The sequence below is a fragment of the Diceros bicornis genome, chromosome 20 (genome assembly GCF_020826845.1).
Source record: "Diceros bicornis minor isolate mBicDic1 chromosome 20, mDicBic1.mat.cur, whole genome shotgun sequence".
NCBI classification, from domain to species: Eukaryota; Metazoa; Chordata; class Mammalia; order Perissodactyla; family Rhinocerotidae; genus Diceros; species Diceros bicornis.
The window spans coordinates 2,693,112-2,713,528 of record NC_080759.1 but is presented as its reverse complement, the minus strand read 5'-3'; the positions used below and the strand labels follow the sequence as shown (position 1 = coordinate 2,713,528).

The 20,417-nt window shown below is 42.7% G+C and overlaps 1 protein-coding gene across 8 annotated transcripts in view; it reads left to right on the top strand.

The window, feature by feature from the left end:
* Positions 1–368: 368 nt before the first annotated feature.
* Positions 369–20,417, top strand: part of LOC131418962 (ral guanine nucleotide dissociation stimulator-like 3) — a 167,192-nt gene continuing 147,143 nt past the window's right edge. For all 8 annotated transcript variants that reach the window (XR_009223103.1, XR_009223102.1, XR_009223101.1 and 5 more), the window contains exons 1-2: positions 369–592; positions 15,621–15,740. Coding sequence is in view for 4 of the 8 variants with exons in the window: in XM_058563527.1 (XP_058419510.1) it covers positions 370–592; positions 15,621–15,740 (343 nt within the window). In the remaining 4 variants the exon portion in view is untranslated. The remainder of the gene's footprint in view (positions 593–15,620; positions 15,741–20,417) is intronic.

The following is a 20,417-nucleotide window of genomic DNA, read 5'->3' as shown; positions in this document are numbered from 1 at the left end:
CTCCACAGCGTGAGGCAGCCAGGGAGATGCAAACAGGTCTGCTGTAGATGCTGGCGATGAGACCGCCTCTTCCCAGCCAGGGCCTGCTGGATAAGAGTGGCATTTCCGTGGGTGACTTTATCCCTCAGGATCTGAGGCATGCAGATTTATTGGCTGGCATCCTTCTTACAGTTTCTGCTCAGCACACACTCAAGAGAGGCCATCTGTCCCTCGAGAGGCTGTTGACCGAAAGAGGCTGAAGAGAGATGTGGAGCCCACCTACAGTGGGGCCAGCCTTGGGCCTGATGAGAGCTTGGCCCAGAGCCCCCACGTTCATCATTCACAATGATGCCTCAGAAGCTCTCCCAGAGCCCCTTCACCCTCCAACAGATGTCACCCCGGAGCCAGCCGTGGAAGATGTGCAGGATGAACACAGCAACACCGGCCCCAGGTCCCTCAGCGGGGTCATCCTGTCAGCGCTGGGGCCTAAGAACTCCTGGACTCGCTGCACTCCTACTGCTTCTGGTCCCGGGGGAACAGGAGCACGGGTGCCGCCTGCAGGAGCAGGTGGAGAAGGACAGCGAGCTGAAGAGGGGCAGCTGCCGACAGCCAGGTGCACACGCTGCAGGAGGAGCTGGACGAGCTGAAGGGAGGGGCTCCCTAACTGAGCAGCCTGCTGCCCCCAGCCGAGGTCAGTCCTGGGGCTCAGGGCTCCCCCACTGCCTGCTCCTCATGAGGAGTTTCCTGCTCCACAGCAGACGGCCCCTGAGCACCTCTGTGTGCAGCATGCCTGCTGCTGTCTTGGGAGAAGGCTCTGCTGGTAGCCGCCCCTTGCACACAGGGAGCCCAGGCTGCAGAGCTCACCCCGCTCGCTCTAGGGTGCTCAAGAGGCACCGGTAGTTGTCAGGGTTTAGCAGGTGGGGAAGGAGGCATTGCAGGTCAGCTGGGAAAGCCAGACCTACTCAATGAATGGTGCCTGGATAGTTGGTTTTCCACTTGAACAGGAGAAAATCAGCTTCTGTTGCATCCCTCACACAAATGTAAATTCCAATGAGTTAGGATCTAAATGTGAAATAAAATCGACATAGTAAACTATTGGAAAAGTTATAGGAGACTCTTAACATTATGGGGAGGTGCTTTCCATACATGTTTTAATGAATATCCTTGAACTGAAGTCATTTTGAACATTTTAATAATTTCTTTAAAATTTGAAACATCTTTTTGAGTAGAATACATTCTCTTTTGTAAAAATTAAAACACTAGAGAAATACATAAGCTAAGAAGTGGTAAAAACTCCTATTTCTCACCTACCTCCCAACTTTTATTCCTTGTCGGTAGTAAAATTTGGTGTGTAATCTCCTCCACTGTTTCCTGTGCTTTACCTACATATTTCTCCACCTGTACAAATAGGTTGGATATATTTTTGGTGTGTTTCTTTGCTATGTTTCTGATTTTCCTGCTCTCTTACAGTTTAGTAGTTGTAAACATTGGTTTCTCGATATTCCTTACATATTGAGGGTGCCATCTTTTCCCTGTTATACATCCATGGAAAACATTTTCCTACCACATTGCTCATTTAATCTGGATCAGTGCTTGTCTTCCCAGATGTCAGTAACACTTCAAGAGGGAAACGGGTCTATGTGACAGGCTATTCAGGATCTCCGGGACCCCTGGGGCAACAACCAGTAGGACAACCCAAAACAAGAAACAAAACCCATCCCGCATGTTTCCAGATGCATCCTATGGGAAGGACGGCTCCAGCTGAGGACTATTGATGTCCTGGTCAGAGTTATCCACTATGTTCTCATATCACGTTAAAGCTGTTTCTGTAGTTTCTCGTACCTGATGGTACAATTTGGTGCCTTTGTCTGTTCCTCTTGGTGCCTTTGTCTGTTCTTCTTGGTCAGACTGACCAAGGTTTCTCACTGTTACAGGTCTTTCCAGACAGCCAGCCCTTGACTCCATTGCTCAGGTCTATGTTGTTGTTCCTGTCTGGTGAATTCTCCCTTCATTCTGCTGTCATTGGTTTTATTGTGGTGTTGTTCTGGCTCTTGGAGGGAAGTGCTCAGCTTGCTGTACAGGTGATATTCCCTGATACCTGCAGTGGAGGCTGTGTCCTTTCTTCCGTCCCCTTGTCCCCACGTCATGGATTTGCCTCATGCTGCTCTCATTGCTGTTCATTTCTAAAGAGTTTCTCCTGTCTGTCTGGATTCCCTCTTTAACCTGAGAGATTTAGAAGGGTGTGGACAGATTTTCAAGTGGCTATGTTGGGGGAGGGGAGCCAATATTTTGTGATTATTTTTTACTTTTATTGCTTTAAGTTCCAGTAATATAGTCACTTATAGATTTCTGCTTTTTGGACTCTTGAGAGATTTCATTGTGGCTTAGCACACAGTCCATTGTGGTGACTGTTTCATCGTGGTTTGAGGAGAATGTTCGCTCTCCACTAGATGCTTACGTTGTCCCTGGGGCTGAGGCTAGATCTAGCTTTTTTGTGTTTGTCAGCAGATCTGTTTCCTAACTTACTGTATCACTTGACCTGTGGCTTTTTAAGAGAGGTAAGGTAGGTTTCCCTGTGGAAAGGGAAGGCACCTCCCTTGGGGTGCCTGTGTCTTCTTGTTTGTCCAGTTTTGCTTTATGTTTCAAGACCATATTGTTAGGTGCATAAGTGTCCCTGACAGTTATCAACACAGAGAACCCCTTTTTGTCCCATTTAAAGTCTTATTTCTTTATCTCCTTATTTTCAACCATATTATATCCCTTTATTTTATAACAATATTTTAACTCAACTTGAGAACCTTCATGTTTTTATAGAGCAATTTGATCTATTTACAATTGTGATTATTGATAAATTGGAATGTGAGTCTACCATTTAATTTAATTTTTAATTTGTTAGGTTTTCTCATGATTTTTCTATTCCTTTAGTGGGTGTCTTTCAGCTTTTAGGAACAACCATTTCTGCCTCTCTTTCTGTAAATGCTTAGAGTTGATCAGTTCCTGTGTTTTACACTCCCAACTCATCACCTTCCGGTCCCCGGCTTGAGAATATCTGATCTTAGTTCTGTGTTCTTATTTTCCCCATCAAGCAACCATGATTGGATGTAAGTATACGTTTTATTGGTTACTTTGTTCACAACTGTTTATTGTATCCAAATTTTTCCTCCTTTTGGAAAGATTTGATGCTATTTTGGAACTCATATGACAGTGAAATTTTGAGACGAATCGAGTCTGAGATAGTCCTTAGGTACTGATGCTGGGGAGCTAGCACCTAACCTCTTAAAGTTGCATCAGTGTGTCAGCAGAGTCGGGATGAGGTCAGAGATATTTAAAACCGTGGAATTGAATGAGGTTTCCTGGAGACACTGTAGCTGTGGAAGGGCCCTGGGCCCAGCCTAGGAGCAGGCAGTGTTTGCAGAGGTGTAGCTGAAGAGGGTCCAGGAAAGGGGCCTGAAATGGTGGAGCATGAAGTTGCAGGAACCATGAGGGGAAAGGGTATTGCAGAAAGGAAGGGTGCTCAGCTGGATGGGATACAGCTCTGATCAGAATGGAGAAAAGATGGCTGGACTCGGCCACATGGGATCACTGGTGACCTCAGTCTCCTTGAGAGGGTGAGAATAAAGCTGGGTCTAGAGTGGGGGAAGGGAAGCCATGGGAGGGCAGTAGGTATGAGGCACTTTATTTAAGAGGTTTAGCCATGAAGGGGAGTTGGGAAAGTGGACAATAACCAAAAGGGAGCATGGGTCCAAGGGAGAGTTTTGTTTGTAAGGCGGAGATTAGCTACAAGGTGTCTGTGCTGCAGGTAGGACCAGATGGGGAGGAGGAGTCTGCTGGGCACTGAAGAGGTGCCGGGCTGGGCTCCTGTTATGAGAGGTTTGGGGATTCGATTGGAGAGGTAAAAGAAACTTTCCACTCCAAACAAATGGACTGAAGGTATATTTTATTATAGAGAGGATGGTAAAGGTGATAGTCCGCAAACAGATCTGAATAGGTCAAATAATAAGAGGGAAAAAACACCAGCTCGACTGGAAAGGGAAAACATCCCCATCGGCTGAGATAGCAGCACATTTGAATAGGTCATATAATAAGAGGGAAAAACATCAGATCTATCGGATAAGGAAACACCGGATCGACTGAAGTGAAATGACACAAATCAACCAGAAAGAGAAACACCAGGTTGACTGAAAAGAGAACACATCAGATCTATTACTTCACAATAAATCAATTACTCACAACATCCATGCCCCACTGCTGGGAGAGTCCTGTCAATTGACACTGCTGGGCGGGAATCACAGTCCTGGGCAAGGCGTCTCTTCCACAGGTGGAACTCTCACCGTGTCTCAGTCTCCAGCAGTTTATATAAGCAGTTACAGAGTTTACAGAGAGAGCATTCAATGTTCCCATGCACAAATGGTTATCAGTGGCGTACTAGCACTGAGCCCCACCCTCTGGCTATTGTCCCAGCCCAGTAGTTGTGTACGTGCATTGTTTACCCTGCTTATCCTCCCAGCCCAGCTCAGATGGCCAGTCTGCCCCAGGCTGCGGCGCTTGAAGGGCCTTGAATTTTTTACACATTGCAACCATCTCCATGGGAGAAGGGCCAGTTCCCACCATGCAGAAAGCAGCTTTTATATTTCTTTTTGTGCTGGTGGCTGTAGGTCAATGGAGCGGCCAAACATGGCTGTACTAATGTCAAGAGAGCTCCGCTGCCTGGTGACGGGCAGAGAGCAAGAGGACAGATGTGGTCGTGGAAAGGGCGCCCTGTGCCTCTGCTCCTGTATTCCTGGAGCGTGAGGTGGGCAGTGGTTGGGAGTGGAGGGGCGATGCAGAAGGTGTTAGGTGAACGGCAGGGGGAGGAGGGAGAGGGAGAGAGGACACTGTGGCTTGGTCTTCATGGCTCACATGGAGCTCCCCACTGGGATCTCCGATCACCAACTGTTGACTCTCTTTGATGTTTTCATCAAAATGTCGGCTCTCTTGATGGTTCCCAAGGCTATTATGAATTTGTTCATCAATGAAGGAATCTTTGGGTCATTTTTAAGGGATTCTATGTCAAAGGGGCTCTACATGTGTTTATTCAGTCCATCATCTGTACCCAATCCCTTTGTTTTTGGACAGATTCCATACAACAGAGCAGCCGAGCCAGTGGCCTGCAGGTTCCAGGGTTAGGGAGATTTGCCCTCCAGAAAGCCGATGCTGGTTGGTATTCTCACAGGACGTGGTGCTCTGTCCCTGAGCCCGCTCTAATTCTGGGTGTCATGACATTATAAATCCTGGGGCAGTTCTGTCAGGGCCCATGGTTGGCATTTCTGTGATTAGTGAGGGCAAACATTTTTCTGTGATCATTATCTGTCACTTCCCTGACTGTGCTGTCACCTGCCTTGCTCACTGAGCTCTGAACCTTCCTGGTAGAACCAGGACGTTCACTCTCTATCCAGTGTGATTGCACGTTCCCTCAGTGTACTTGCTTCAAAAATATCTGTTTTCTTCACATTCTTTGATTCCTTGTACATATAATCTAGATTTAATCTGGAGCTTTAAAAATGTTTTATTGTGGAAAACCTTGAACATACACAAATTAAACAGAAAAGTGTGATAGCCCCCCATGTTTCTATTACCCAGCTTCAACATTTATTAATATTCTGATATTCCTGTTTCGTCTATATTTCTACCCACTCCCTACCTTCCATTGATTATTTTTTAATTAATAGATTGTTTTTTAGGAAAGTTTTAGATGGACAGAGAAATTCAGCAGAGAGTGCAGAGCATTTCTCCCTCCTCCCCCACAGTTTCCCCTACGGTTAACATCTTGCTTGACCACCTGTGTTAGTGCAGTCCATTCCTTACAAGTGAGGAGCTGATGCTCATAGAGCGTTCATAACCAAGTCCGTAGTTTACATTAAAGTTCATTGTCTTGCTGTCATGTACTTGGATTTTGACAAATGCATAATCTCATGTATCCACCATGACAGTATCCTACGGAAGAGTTGGATTGCCCTAAAATCCCTGTGCTTTACCTCTTCGTCCCTTGCCCCCCAACTCCTGGCAACACTGATCTTTATACTGTTTCTCTAGTTTTGCCTTTTCTGGAATGTCGTGTAATTGGAATATATGAAAACTATGGAACAGTGTATATAGCCTTTTCCGGTTGGCTTCTTTCACTTAGCAGTATGTATTTAAGTGTCCACTATGTCTTTTTGTGACTTGATAGCTCATTTCTTTTTTTTTCCTTTTTGTATATTGAGTCAAAATATACATAACAAAAAGTGTTTCATCTTAACCATTTTTAAGTGTATACTTCAATGGCGTTAAATACATTTCCACAGTTGTACAGTCACCACCACTATTCATCCACATAACTCTTGTAAATCTGAAACTCTATACCTATTAAACAATAACCCTCCCTTCTCCCCTCCCCCAGCCCTTGGCAGCCACCATTCTACTTACTCTCTCTATGATTTGACTACTCTCAGTTCATACAGTATTTGTCTTTTTGTGACTGGCTTATTTCAGTTAGCATAATGTCTCCAAGGTTAATCCATGTATAGCATATTGGAGAATTTGCTTCCTTTTTAAGACTGAATAATATTCCATTGTATGGATATACTACATTTTGTGTATCCACTCATGTGTCAATAAACACTTGGGTTGCTTCCACGTTTTAGCTATTGTAAATAATACTGCTATGAACATGGGTGTACAAATATCTCTTCAAGGCTCTGCTTTCAAATCTTTTGGGTGTATATGCAGAAGTGGAATTGCTGGATCACATGATAATTCTATGTTCAATTTTTTGGAGGAACATCCACACTGTTTTCCATAGCAGCTGCACCATTTTACATTCCTATCAACAGTGTACAAGTGTTCCCATTTTGCCGCATCTTGGCCAACACTTGCTGTTTTGTCTTTTCGATAGCACTCAACTTAGTGGGTGTGAGGTGGTGTCTCATTGTGGTTTTGATGTGCATTTCCCTAATGATTAGTGGTGTTGAGCATCTTTTCATGTGCTTATATGCCATTTCTAAGTCTTCTTTCGCAACGGAGTCTTCAAATCCATGCCCATTTTTGAATTGGCTTGTTTTTTATTTGTTTAATTTAGGACTTCTCTGTATATTCTGGATACCAGTCTCTTGTCAGAAATATGATTTGCGAATATTTTGTCCCACTCTGTGGGTGCCTCTTGATGTACCAACTTATAAAATTTTCATGGAGTTCAATTTTTCCATTGTTTTTCTTTTGTTACCTGTGCCTTTGGTGTCATATCCAAGAAATCATTGCCAAGTCTGGTGTCATGAAGATTTAATCTCATGTTTTCTTCTAAGAATTTTCTTGTTTGAGGTCTTACATTTATGTCCTTGATCCATTTTGAGTTAATTTTTGTATCTAGTGTTGGATGGGGTCCAGCTTCAAGATTTTGCATGGGGATATCCAGTTTTCCCAGCACCATTTGTTGAAAAGAAACCTTTCTCCATTCCATGGTCTTGGCACCCTTGTCAAAAATCACTTGACCATATATGTGAGGGTTTGTTTCTGGGCTTGCTATTCTATGCCATTGATCTCTATGTTTGTCTTTATGACAATACCATACTATTGATTACTGTAGCTTTGTAGTAAGTTTTGAAATCAGGAAGTGTGAGTCCTCCAGTTTTGTTCTTCTTTTGCAAGATTGTTGTTGGCTGTTCTGAGTCCCTTGAGATTCCATGTGAATTTTAGGACGGGTTTTTCTATTTCTGCAAAAAATATCATTAGGATTTGGATAGGGAATACATTGAATCTGTAGATTGCTTTGGGTAATACTGACACTTTAACAATAGTAAGCCTTCCAATCCATGAACATGGGATGTGTGTCCATTTATGAACGTCTTCTTTAATTTCTTTCTGAAATGTTTTGTAGTTTTTATGGTGTAAGCCTTTCACCTCCTTGGTTAAGTTAATTCCTAAGCATGTTATTCTTTCTGATACTATTATAAATGAATTGTTTTTGTAATTTCCTTTCCAGAGAGCTCATGGTTCGTGTATAGAAATGCTGCCGATTTTTGTGTGTTGACTTTGTATCCTGCTACTTTTCTGAATTCATTTGTTAGATCAAACGGCTTTTTTGTGGAGTCTTTTGGATTTTTCTACATACGACATGATATCATCTTCAAACAGAGACCATTTTACTTATTTCTTTCCAATTTAGATGCCTTTTATTTATTTATTTATTTTTATTGCCTCATGGTTCTGGCTTGAACTTTCAATACTGTGTTGAATAGAAGTGGTGCAAGTGAGCATCCTTGCCTTGTTCCTGATCTTAGAGGAAAAGCTTTCAGTCTTCCATCATTCAGTAATATGTTTGCTGTGTGTTTTTCATATATGGCTTATGTTATGTTGAGGCACTTTCCTTCTATTCCTAGTTTGTTGAGTGTTTTATCATGAAAGGGCGTTGAATTTTGCCAATTGGTTTTCTGCATCAATTGAGTTGGTCATTTTTTTCCCCTTCATTTTCTGGATGTGGCTTATTACATTGATCGATTTTTGTATACCAGGAATAAATTTCACTTGGTGGTAGTGTATAACTCTTTTAATATGCTATTGAATTCATTTTTAATTGGCTAGTATTTTGTTGAGGATTTTTGCATCTATGTTCATCAGGGATAATGGTCTGTAATTTTATTTTCTTTTAGTGTCCTTGTCTAGTGTTGGTATCAGGGTAATGCTGGCCTCGTAAAGTGAGCTTGGAAGTGTTCCCTCTTTTTCAATATTTGACAGAGTGTAAGAAATCTTGTTTTTAATACTTCTTTAAATGTTTTGGTAGAATTCACCAGTGCAGTCATCTGGTCCTGGGTTTTACTTTGTTGAGAGATTTTTTTTTTAGATTTCTTTAAATATTAGTGACATATAACATATGTAAGTTTTAGGTGTTCAAGATGGTGATTTGTGAAAGGATTACCACAATACCCTTAGTTAACACTCCATTCCCTCACATAATTAACTTGTTTTTTCTAGTGATCACTTTCAAGATCTACTCTCTTAACAAATTTCAAGTCTATAATATAGTATTGTTAATTATGATCACCATGCTGTACATTAGATCCCCAAAACTTGTTCATTTTACAGCTAGAAATTTGTGCAATTTGACTCACATCTCCCCATTTCCCCTAACCCCGGGACCCTGGGAAACCCATTCTTGTCTCTATTCCTTTGAGTTGGGCTTTTTTCGATTTCACATATGAGTGAGAATATATAGTATTTGTCTTTCTCCGTCTGACTTATATCACTTAGCGCAATGCCTCAAGGTCCATCCATGGTATCTCAAAATGCAGGATTTCATTCTCCTGCATGGCTGAATAATATCCCATTATATATTACATGTATACATATATCTCACATTTTCTTTATCTATTTATCCATTGAGGGACACCTGGATTGTGTCCATGTTCTCTGTTTGTGAATAATGTTGAAATGAACATGGGGGTGCAGATATCTCTTCAGAATAGTGACTTCATTTCCTTTGGATATACAAGCAGAAGTGGAATTGCTCATTTATATATATTTCTATTTTTATTTTTTTGAGAAAATTCCATATTTTTTCCATAGTGACTGTAGCAATTTACATTCATACCATCAGTGCACAGGGTTCTCTCTTCTATACAGCCTCGCCAACACTTGTTGTCTGTTGTCTCTTTGAGAATAACCATTCTAGCAGGTGTGAGGTGATATCTCATTGTAGTTTTGATTTCATGTCCCTGATGATGAGTGATTACGAGCATCTTTTCATGTACCTGTTGACCATTTTTATGTCTTCTTTGGAAAAGTATCTATTCAGGTCCTTTGACCATTTTCATATTGTTTTGTTGGTTTCTTTGCTGTTGAGTTGTAAGAGTTTCTTATATACTGTGGATATTAACCCCTTTAGTTTGCCGATTTTTTCATTTGCTATGCAGAAGCTTTTTAGATTGATGTCATCCCACTTGTTAAGTTTTGCATTTGTTGCTTGCACTTTTGATATTATATCCAAAAAAATCTTTGTCAAGACCAGTTTCATGGGGCTTTTTTCTCTATATTTTCTTCTAGTTGTTTTATATTTGGTGTCTTACCTTTAAGTCTTTAATTCAATTTGGGATCATTTTTAGAGTGGTGTAAAATAGGGGTCCAATTTCAGTTTTCTGCATGTGGTTATCCAGTTTTCCCAACAGCATTTGTTGTAGAAACTATCCATTCCCCATGGAGTCTTCTTAGCTGACTTGTCAACTGTTAGCAAACTGTATGTGTGTGGTTTTATTTCTGGGTCCTTGATTCTGTTCTATTGGTCTAGGTGTCTCATTTTATACCTGTATCATACTGTTTTTATTACTATAGATTTGTAATAAAATTTGAAATCAGAAATTGTGATGCCTTCAGCTTTTTCTTTCTCGGGGTTCCTTTGGTTATTGGAGGTCTTTTGTGGATCCACATGAATATTAGGATTATTTGTTCTATTTCTCTGAAAAATGCCATGGGAATTTTAATAGGAATTGCAGAGAATCTTGAGATGGCATTGAATAGCATGAACATTTTAACAATACTAATTCTTCTGATCCATGAGCATAAGATATCTTTTCATTTCTTTGTGTCTTTGATTTCTTTCCTCTGTGTCTTATAGTTGTTAGTTTCTAGATCTTTCACCTTCTTGGTTAAATTTATTCATGAGTATTTTACTATTTTTGATGGCATTGTAAATAGGATTTTTTTCTTTATATCATTTTTTTTAATAATTTTTATTTATTTATTTTTTCCCCCAAAGCCCCAGTAGATAGTTGTATGTCATAGCTCCACGTCCTTCTAGTTGCTGTATGTGGGACTCGGCCTCAGCATGGCCGGAGACGTGGTGCGTCAGTGCGCGCCCAGGATCCGAACCCCGGCCGCCAGCAGTGGAGCTCGCACACTTTACCGCTAAGCCACGGGGCCGGCCCTTTATATCATTTTTAAATAGTTCATTGTTAGTGTAGAGAAAGGCAAGAGATTTCTATATGTTGATTTTGTCTCCTGCAGCTTGAGTGAATTTGTTTATTAGTCCTAACAGTTTGGGGAGGAGTCTTTAAGTATTTCTCTACATAAAATCATATCTGCAAACAGAGACCACTTTGTTTCTTCATTTCCAATTTAGATGCTTTATATTTCTTTCTCTGGCCAAATGTCTCTGGTTAAGACTTGCAGCAGTATGTTGAAGAGTGGTGTTGAGACTGGGCTCCCTTGTCTTGTTCTTTGTCTTAGCAAGAAAGCTTTCAACCTTTCACTGTTCAATATGATGTTAGCTGTGGGTTTGTCATGTAAACCTTTTATTATGTTTAGGTATGTTCCTTCTGTAACCCTTTCTTGAGAGTTTTTATCATGAAGGGGCGCTGAATTTGTCAAACTGCTTTTTCTGATTTCAGAGATTATTTTAGGATTTTTATCTTTCATTCTATCAATGTGGTGCATCACATTCATTGATTTGCATCATGTTGAACTTGATCATGTTGTTTGATCCTTTTTTTGAGTTTAGATAGTTTTGTTACAATGTGTCTTGGAGAAGAATGTTTTAGTTTGAAATTTTAGGGTGACTGATCGGCTTCAGGACCTTGGATGTCTACATCTCTCCTCAGATTTGGGAAGGTGTCAGCTGCTACTTTTTTAAGTCAACTTTCTTTTCCTTTCTCCCTGTCTTCTCCTCTGGTACTTTAATAATGCTTATCTATTTCTTTTCAAGGTATCCCATAATTCACACTGCCTTTCCCCAATCTTATCTGTTCCTTTTTTTTCTTTTTGCTCCTTTGACTGGATGATTTCAGATGACACATCTTCTAGTGCACTAATTATTTCTTGTACATGGTTGAATCTGATTTAGAAGGTCTCTATTGAATTCTTCAGTTCAGTCATTGTGTTCTTCAACTCTAGGATTTCTGTTTATTTTTCCTTAACGATTTCTGTTTCTATGTTGAACTTCTCACTTGTTCATGCACTATTTCCTTATTTTATTTAGTAGTCTATCTTTGTTTCCTTAGAGTTTTATGAATTTCTCAAAGAGCATTGTTCTGAAGTCTTTGTCACATAGTTCCTATATCTCCATTTCTTTGTCGGTCATTGGAGTTTTATTCTTTTTCTTTGGTGGTGTCGTGGATCTTTGATTATTCATGATCCTTGTGACCTTCCATTGGTGTCTGCAAATTTGAGGAAGTAGGCATTTCTTCCACTTATTACAGACTGGCTTTAGTAAACCAAAGCCTTCACATTCAGCCCATCTAGGGGTCCTGGGTAGGCCATCTGGTGGTGTCCAGGGGCAGGCTTGTTGCTGGAGTCCTTGAGCAGCCTGGTACTGGGGTGAGTGGAAAGCTTGGGTCCACGGTATTGTGTCTGGCCCTGGGCACAGCTGGGACCCTGAGTTCACGAGTAACCCCACTGGACCCTGGTTTGGCAGGTCCTCATTGAGAGCCTGTGACCACAGGAGTCATCCAGGGCCATGAGAGTTGGCCAGAGCTGGGATGATCTGAGAGTCTTGGCTCACGGGAGCCTGCCAGAAGCCTGTGCCATGAGAGACAGTTTGTGCTGGTGTGGGCCAGAAGTCTGGATTCCTGGTAGCCTGGGGCCACAGGAGCTACCTGAGATTGCAGGAGCCAGCAGGCGCTGGGTCAAGATGGAAGACTGGGTTCATGGGAACCTGCCAGTGCCTGGTGCCATGGGAGCTGCCTGGGGCCGCCTGAGTCAGCAAGCACCTGGGTGGGCTGGGGGCTTGGTTCTGCAGAAGCCTGTCAGAAGCCTGGTTCCATGAGAGCTGTCTATGGCTGCTGGAACTGGCAGGTGGTGTGCTAAGCCACGGGCCTGAGTTCCTAGTAGCCCCCGGGGAGCCTGGAGCCATGGAATCTACCTGGGGTAGATCTCTTAGAACTCAATTATAAAAAACAAAGAAGTTTGAAATGAAACTTCATTCAAAGAAATTTGAAATGAAACCATTTTCATTGGTTACCCAATGAAAATGGGTAACTAGCTGCAATGGACATGTCTCCAGGTGAAACACAGATGGCCAATAAGCACTAGATAGATGCTCAGTATCATAAATCATTAAGAAAATGCAAATTCAAAGCATAGTGTGATACTATTTCACACTCAAAATGAAGGCTATACTCCACATAATGGAAAGTAACAAGTGTTAGTAAAGATATGGAGAATGGGAAACCCACATACATTACTGGTGGGAAAGTAATTTGATGCATCCACTGCAGAAAACAGTTTGCCATTTTTAAAAATCTTAAACCTAGAATTACCATGGACCAGGTGAGTCACAAGGTTGGTATGTCCAAAAGACCATTGGAAACATATGTTCAAAGAAAAACTTTTCCATGGATATTCAAAGCAACATTATTCACAGTGGTCCAAAAGTGGAACAAACCCAAATATCTATCCAGTTATGACTGCATAAACCAAATGTGCCCTATTCATAATATAGGACATTATGGAGCCATAAAAAGGAATAAGCTACTGCTACATGCTCGGCCATGGATGAACCTTGAAACATGTGTGCTCACTGAAGTCGTCCACAAAGGCCACAGATAGCATGATGCCATTTGAATGAACTGTCCAGAATAGGCAAATCAATAGGGAGAGAAAACAGATGAGTTGTTTTCATGGGCTTGGGTTAGGAGAAAATAGTGTGAATGAGTATGGGTTTGTTTGGGGGTGTTGAAAATGTTCTGGAATTAGTTAGTGGTGATAACCACACGACATAATCATTGTACTAAATGGCACTGAACTGTATACTTTAAATGCTTACAACAGTGTATTCTGTGTTAAGTAGATTCTCCATAAAAATTTTGAATTTTTTAAATTAATCAGGGTATTGATTAATTTTAATTTAGTTAATTTAAAGTTGGTTGGGATAGTTAATAAGGGTAATTAATAGAGTTATTAGGGATAGGGCACATTGTAGCCAAGAGAGTAAATATCCGATGATGGCTATAGTAACAGATCCTAAAATTGTACAAGCAACAGTCTAAAATCCAGTCTGTTTCCATTGTCGCCAACTTGGAAAGACCAGCCATGAAAATAGGTCAGTGATCTCGGGGGCCTTGGGTATCTTTTAAAAGATTTAGGTAACATTACGCAATATTTTAACCTCTTGGGCCATCTGGTGGAGGTAGGTTTGAACTTGTGTGTTGATGTACATTCAGCAAGTGGTTCTAAGAAAGGCAAAAACCCCTCCTTCGTTGGTTGGTATAGACAATCTAGGGCCAGGCCATTCTCTAAAACCATTTAGGCAAGAGACTCATGAGACTGTTCCACAAGGGCTAGGATAGGGTCTTATGGAGTTGTTGTCGATGTTGGGTTAAGGTTTTTGATACTTCTTGGTTGCCTCAGTTACCTGATTTTGCGTGGGTAGGGCCACCGCACCTGTGTCCAGTCCAGTCAGTCAGTCCTAGTAGAACTGAACACCCAGTCCTATAGGACTGACAGTGTCTCTATGGGTTGGTGGTAGCCAGTCAGGGCAGGAACCTCAGGGGACCTGCAACCTGAGGGAAGCAGGCTGAGATAGAAACAATGATGTATTGCAGAATATAGCTTGGAGAAATCTGCTCAGAGGGCTGGGGAAGAGAGAGCCTCACTGTGTGAGAGCCTTGTGATATCAGCCTACAGTAAAACCCAAAAGTGGATGTTCCTGGTGTGAAATATTCATTACGGCCTTTGGAAGTAAAACCAGTAATTTGCACCCATTCACTAGTTACCTATGCTATATGATTTCAGGGGGTATGGTTAAAGTGTTTGTCGGCCAAGATCTGTTTGGGCCTGAGCACAAAATCACCAAGGTGGTCTCGAAGGCTACCCCAAAATGACTCCTCAAGGAGCAGTTGGGGCAGAAAGTGGGTGGAGCATTTTGAAGGAAGCCTGGGGCAAAGATGTTGTGCGATTGAGTTGGGTAAAACTGAGTGTCTCCGCAGGGTAAGCCCTTCAGCTGGGGTACAATAGGTGATTGGAGGCCAAGTGACAGACCCTGCGGCTCCTGATTCCCAGTGCACGGGCAGGCCTCTCAGCCCATTGGACATAAATGGTGGTGGTGTTTGTGAAGCATCTTGATGGCAGTGTGGAAAGTATAGGCGACGTGTGGTGGGAGACGTCATGACAGTGTCGGGAGGAGCTGTGTGTGAGATTACGGTGTTGAAGGGGAAGGACTGGAGGCAGGTGCAGTGGGTGTGTGACCAACAATGGTCAGTGAAGGGACAGCCGGGGGGTAACTGGGGAAAGCAGGGACCAGCAGAAGTCATGTGTTTAAAACAAGACACCAGACCCAAATGGAGCCGCTTAGGCTATGCCTCACATAAACAAGTCGAGACTTAATTAGACTTTTGGCCCTCCCAGGAATAGAATCTTAAACCAGTCAATCAGGAATCACCTCATGCGCAGCAGGTAGGTCATCTTCCTGATAGAACCCTGCCATCCTCTAAAGGAAAGTAACCTTGCAGTAACCAACCCGCTTTTTTATCTAGTGTAACTTCCTTGTTCTTGCTCCCTTCTGCCTATAAATTCCTTCATTTTGTAGAACTCCTTGGAGGTCCTTTCTCTCTGCTAGACTGGATGCTGCCTGATTCATGAACTGTTGAATAAAGCCAATAAGATGTTTAAAATTTACTGAATTTTATTTTGTTTTGTACCAGTTTGGTGGCAGCAGTGGGATCCAAAGGAGACGCCTGATGGCTTCGAGGATGAGAAACAGTCATTGGTACCAGCAAAACCTTTGAGTTCTCCATCTTTTTCACTGTTTCTGAGGGCTGTGGGTAAGTTTCTCTTGGATCTGAGATCCACTCTGTTTGCCTTGACCTCCTGATCTACCTGGCTTTCCAGTCCAGGGTCAGTGGGTCAGTCTAGACTGACAGGATGCTCTAAGAGAGCATCAGTCTTAGCACTTGGTTAGTCAGCAGTGCCAGGCAAAGGCTTAGTGGTTCAGCTTGAGCTGCCAGATGGTTCTGCCAGGAACCCGAGTCCCTGGCCCTTAGTTAGTCCACAGTCCCCGTTTGTTGGGGTCTGCTGGGTGAGTCTGCAGTCTCCATGTGTTAGGGTCTGCTGCTTCAGTCCGTGGTTCTTGCTAATGGAGAGGAGTGGAAGAAATGTGTGCTCCATGCACATCCAATCTTTGAAAACTTCCTGCGTGCATTTTACATGCATTTTGACCTCTGTTGACTGTTGATGGGTTCTAAGGAAATGGTGAAGGCACAGTGAGGAGGAACTGTGGGTTTCTTCACGACTACCTCGAGGAGGGCCCCCCCCCCCCGAACAGCCATCCGGCACTATTAGAAATGAAAGACATCCGATCACCGTGGATTGGAACACTCCTTATTGTGACGGTGTCAACATTATCCAAAGAGATCAACAAATGCAGTGCAGTCCTTATCAAAATCCCAAGGGCATTTTGTGCTGAAATAGAAAAAAACCCATCCTAAGATTCTTATGGAATCTCAAATAAGCCCAGATACCAAAAATAATCTTGAAAGGAGATACTAAGTTGGAGGACTGATTCTTCCTGATTGAAAACTTACTATAAATCTACAGTATCAAAACAGCATTGTCATGGCATAAAGACAGCCATATTGAGCAATGGAAACAGAATTGAGAGCCCAGAAATTAACCCTCACCCATGTGATCAAATGATGTTTGACAAGGGTGCCAAGATTATTAAATGGGGAAAAGTCTTTTCAACAAGTTGTGCTGGAAATAGTGGATATCTACATGCAAAGGAATCAACTTGGACATTTACCTAACACTGTATACATAACTTGATTCCCAGTGAATCAAATACCTAAGTGTAAGAGCTAATGCTATAATACCCTTAGAAGAAAACATAAGGCAAAACTTGACAAGATAGGATTTGGTAATGATTTCATGGTTCTGACACCCAAGAGCAGCCAATAAAATAGGAAAATACATATGCTGGACTTCATGGATATTAAAAAGTTTTGTGCCTCAAAAGCCATTATCAACAGAGTAAAAGCACAACCCATAGGATGGGCGACCATATTTGCAAACCATGTATCTGACAAAGGCTTAATATCCAGAATAGTTAGAGAACTCCTAAATTCAACAACAAAAAACAAACAACTCAAATCAAAATTGAACAAAGTATATGAGTAGACATTTGCTCAAAGAAGATATGCAAATAACCAATAAGCATATGAAAAGATGCTCATCATCAGTAATCATTAGGGAAATGCAAATCAGATACACAGTGAGAGACCACCTCACATTCATTAGGATGGCATCTATCAAAAAGAAAAAAAAAAGAAGAAGAAAAAGAATAGAACCACTGTTGGCCAAGATGTGGAGAAGTTGGAACCCTTGTGTATTGTGGTGGGAATATATAGTTGCTGTAGAAATCAGTATAACAATTCCTAAAAAAAATTAAAAATATATAGGACCCAGCAATTCCTATTCTGGGTGTATACCCCACCAAGGAGTTGAAAGCATGTTCTCAAAGACATATTTCAACACTCATGTTCATGGCATCATTATTCATAATAGCTAAAACATGGAAGCCACACAAGTATTGTAATCAAGGAAGGGCTTACAGCCCAATGCACCCATTAGCCAAACAGGATACCCGCTCTTGTAGAAGGGGAAAAAGCTTTATTACGAGGTTGGCCAGCAAAGAGACGAAGGTTAAATCTTTCTCCCCAATGGGCTGTTGAAAAGGGCTTGAAAAGGGCAAAGGAGCGGGTGCAGTAAGTTTGGGAGCAGTCCTAGGCATTTTGTGCAAGCACAGATTTTCATGTTCTGTCACACATCCCACGTTCAAAAGATGGTGTCCTTAACATGATTGGCAGTGGAGTTCTTGGTCCCCCAGTTCATCCTCCAGTCACTTATTTTGTGCAAGCACAGATTTTCATGTTCTGTCACACATCCCACGTTCAAAAGACGGTGTCCTTAACATGATTGGCAGGGGAGTTCTTGGTCCCCCAGTTCATCCTCCAGTCACTTATGCAGTTGCAGTTTGAGTCTTGCAAGCCGTCTTGTTGTCTCATTGGCTCAAAGTAGTTGAAACTTGCTTAAGGAAGAGAAATGGAGTTTCTGAAAAGCAACTCTCGGCCCAAGATTAAATCCTTAGTAAATATCATATGGGATATGGCTTAAAAAAGTAGTCTCCAGGGTACTGTTGAGAAAAATCTGGCTGGGGCCCCATTTTATTTTGGGCTTGGTTGTGGGCCTTGCTATGGTATCTGTCCAGGGATGTATGGATGAGCAAAATGTGCTATATACATACAATGGTATATTATTCATCCTTGAAAAATGAAGGAAAGTCTAATATACGGCACACCATGGATGAACCTTCAAGATATTACTCTAAATGAAATAAGCTAGTCACAAAAATACAACCTTGTGTGATTTCCCTTCTAGAGCTTCCTGAAATCACCAGATTCAGAGAGACAGAAAGTAGAATGGTGTTTGCCAGTGGGTGGGAGGAGGGGGAATGGGGGATTATTCATGAATGGGTATAGAGTTTCAGTTTTGTAAAATGAGAAGTGTTCTGAAGATGGATCGTGGTGATGATTGCACAGCAATATTAATGTCTTCAATACACTTCAATACACATTAAAACATACTTAATGTATCTATGGGGCCTGATGACTTGTCCTGGCCGAGCACATGCTTGTGCTGTTGCACATCTTACCCCTCACTGTGCAGTTGGGAAACTGGCCTAGAAAGAGGCAGGTACTGTCCCAGACCACAGGAGGTCGTCAGAGTCCTGAAGACTAGAGAGAGCTCCAGCTTACTTGGCCAAGGCTCCACCTCTTCCCTCAGGTTTCCTTTGGCAATGAGTGGCTTTAAGATCCTAGAGGATTGCTGCGCACCCTTTTCCATATGGGGTCATTTTCCTCTCCTCATCATCACACCTGCACAGGCACACTCCGTCACACTTGACTTCTCATATGGAGAACACTGAGGTGCAGTCAAGAAAGAGCTGACACCGGGGATGTGACAAGAGGCAGGAGGGAGAGAGGTTGGAGGCAGCTCTCCCACGGGGCAGTAGCATCCGTTCTCCTAGATTCGTGCACAGGGGCCCAGAGATGGGAAGAGGAATCCCTAAGGTTCCTAGGTGTCTACCTGTTCCAGATCCATCCCTGGCCCAGCCTGGGGATCACAGGACTGGGGTCCTGCAGTCCACCTCTGTGGGCACCCAAAACTGTGATGAGCCCATCCTCCCTTTGTGTAGGCATTGGGAACAGGAGAGAAGATCTCAGTGAGGGTCCTCCTGTATAAAGTGGAGTGCATCCAGCGAGTGACTCCAAGTGTTCCATGCACTCACTACATGTCTGTTGGACTAGGTTCTCTGTTGATGACCTACTGTGCTCTGAAACCCTGAGAAAATGATTTCCAGCCCCTGGAGATCCTTTAGAACTGACGAGGCTAGGGGGCTTGGGTGGATGAGAACTGAGGATAAGGAAGAAGATGCCAGAGCACTGGACACCAAGTCCAGAGTCCAGGGAGAAGACTAATCCTTGTTGGACCCTTGCGGTCCTCATCTGGAAGTAGGGGAAATCATTGTCATGGCTGCAGTTAGGATGCCTTAGGAGTGAAGAGGACACCTGGTGGGGAAAAGCAAGAGAGGTGCACGGTAGGCTCCCGAGATTCCTCCCACTCCCTCGAAGCTGACAGGTCCTGCTGCTTTACCCCTGGGACCCTGGAGAGCATCTGCCTTGAGGACACCTGAAGAAAGATTCCTTTCTGTTTGGAGTTCCGGCCTGGGCAGCAGTGCTAGTTCTGGCCACGAGGGGGCGGGCAGCCTCTTGTGTCAGTGGTGGCCAGTGAGTTTTTGCTTTTATTTTTTTTCAGTTGTATTGAGGTATACTTGATATACAGCACTAAGTTAACATTGCTGTGTGGTATATTTGAAACTTGCTAAGAGAGTAGATCCTAAAAAGTCTCATCATCAGGAAACAATCTTTTTTTCTGTTTGGTGATTGATGTTAACTAAATTTATTTTGGTAACCATTACATAATATATATATATATCAAGTCATTCTGCTGTAATCCTGGAATTTACTTGGTGTCCACTGAACTATTCTTGAGCTCCTGGAGCAGCGAAGAGTCAACCAGAGGTCTTTCTGGCTGTCCCCCTGCCTCAGAAACAACTTGTACCTCCTATTACTAGTGTTCATCTCCACAATGAAAGTTGGTCAAAAGCAGGGGGCGGGGTGCAAGATCTACCCATATACTCATTCAGCAGCTGTGTCCTGAGCACTCACCCTGTGCCAGGTGCCCTGGTGGGCTGAAGTGCAGGATGAAAATGACCAAGTGGTCCCTGCCTGCCGGGAGCTCACAGTCTAGAGGGGAAATGGACAAAAGCAAAGACATGAGAAAGAAAAGAGCAAGTGCTGTAGAGAAACACATCAGGGGGCTGTGAGGGAGGGCTGGGCGTCACTGGGTAGGAGGGTCTGAAAGACCTCTCTAGGGTGACATTT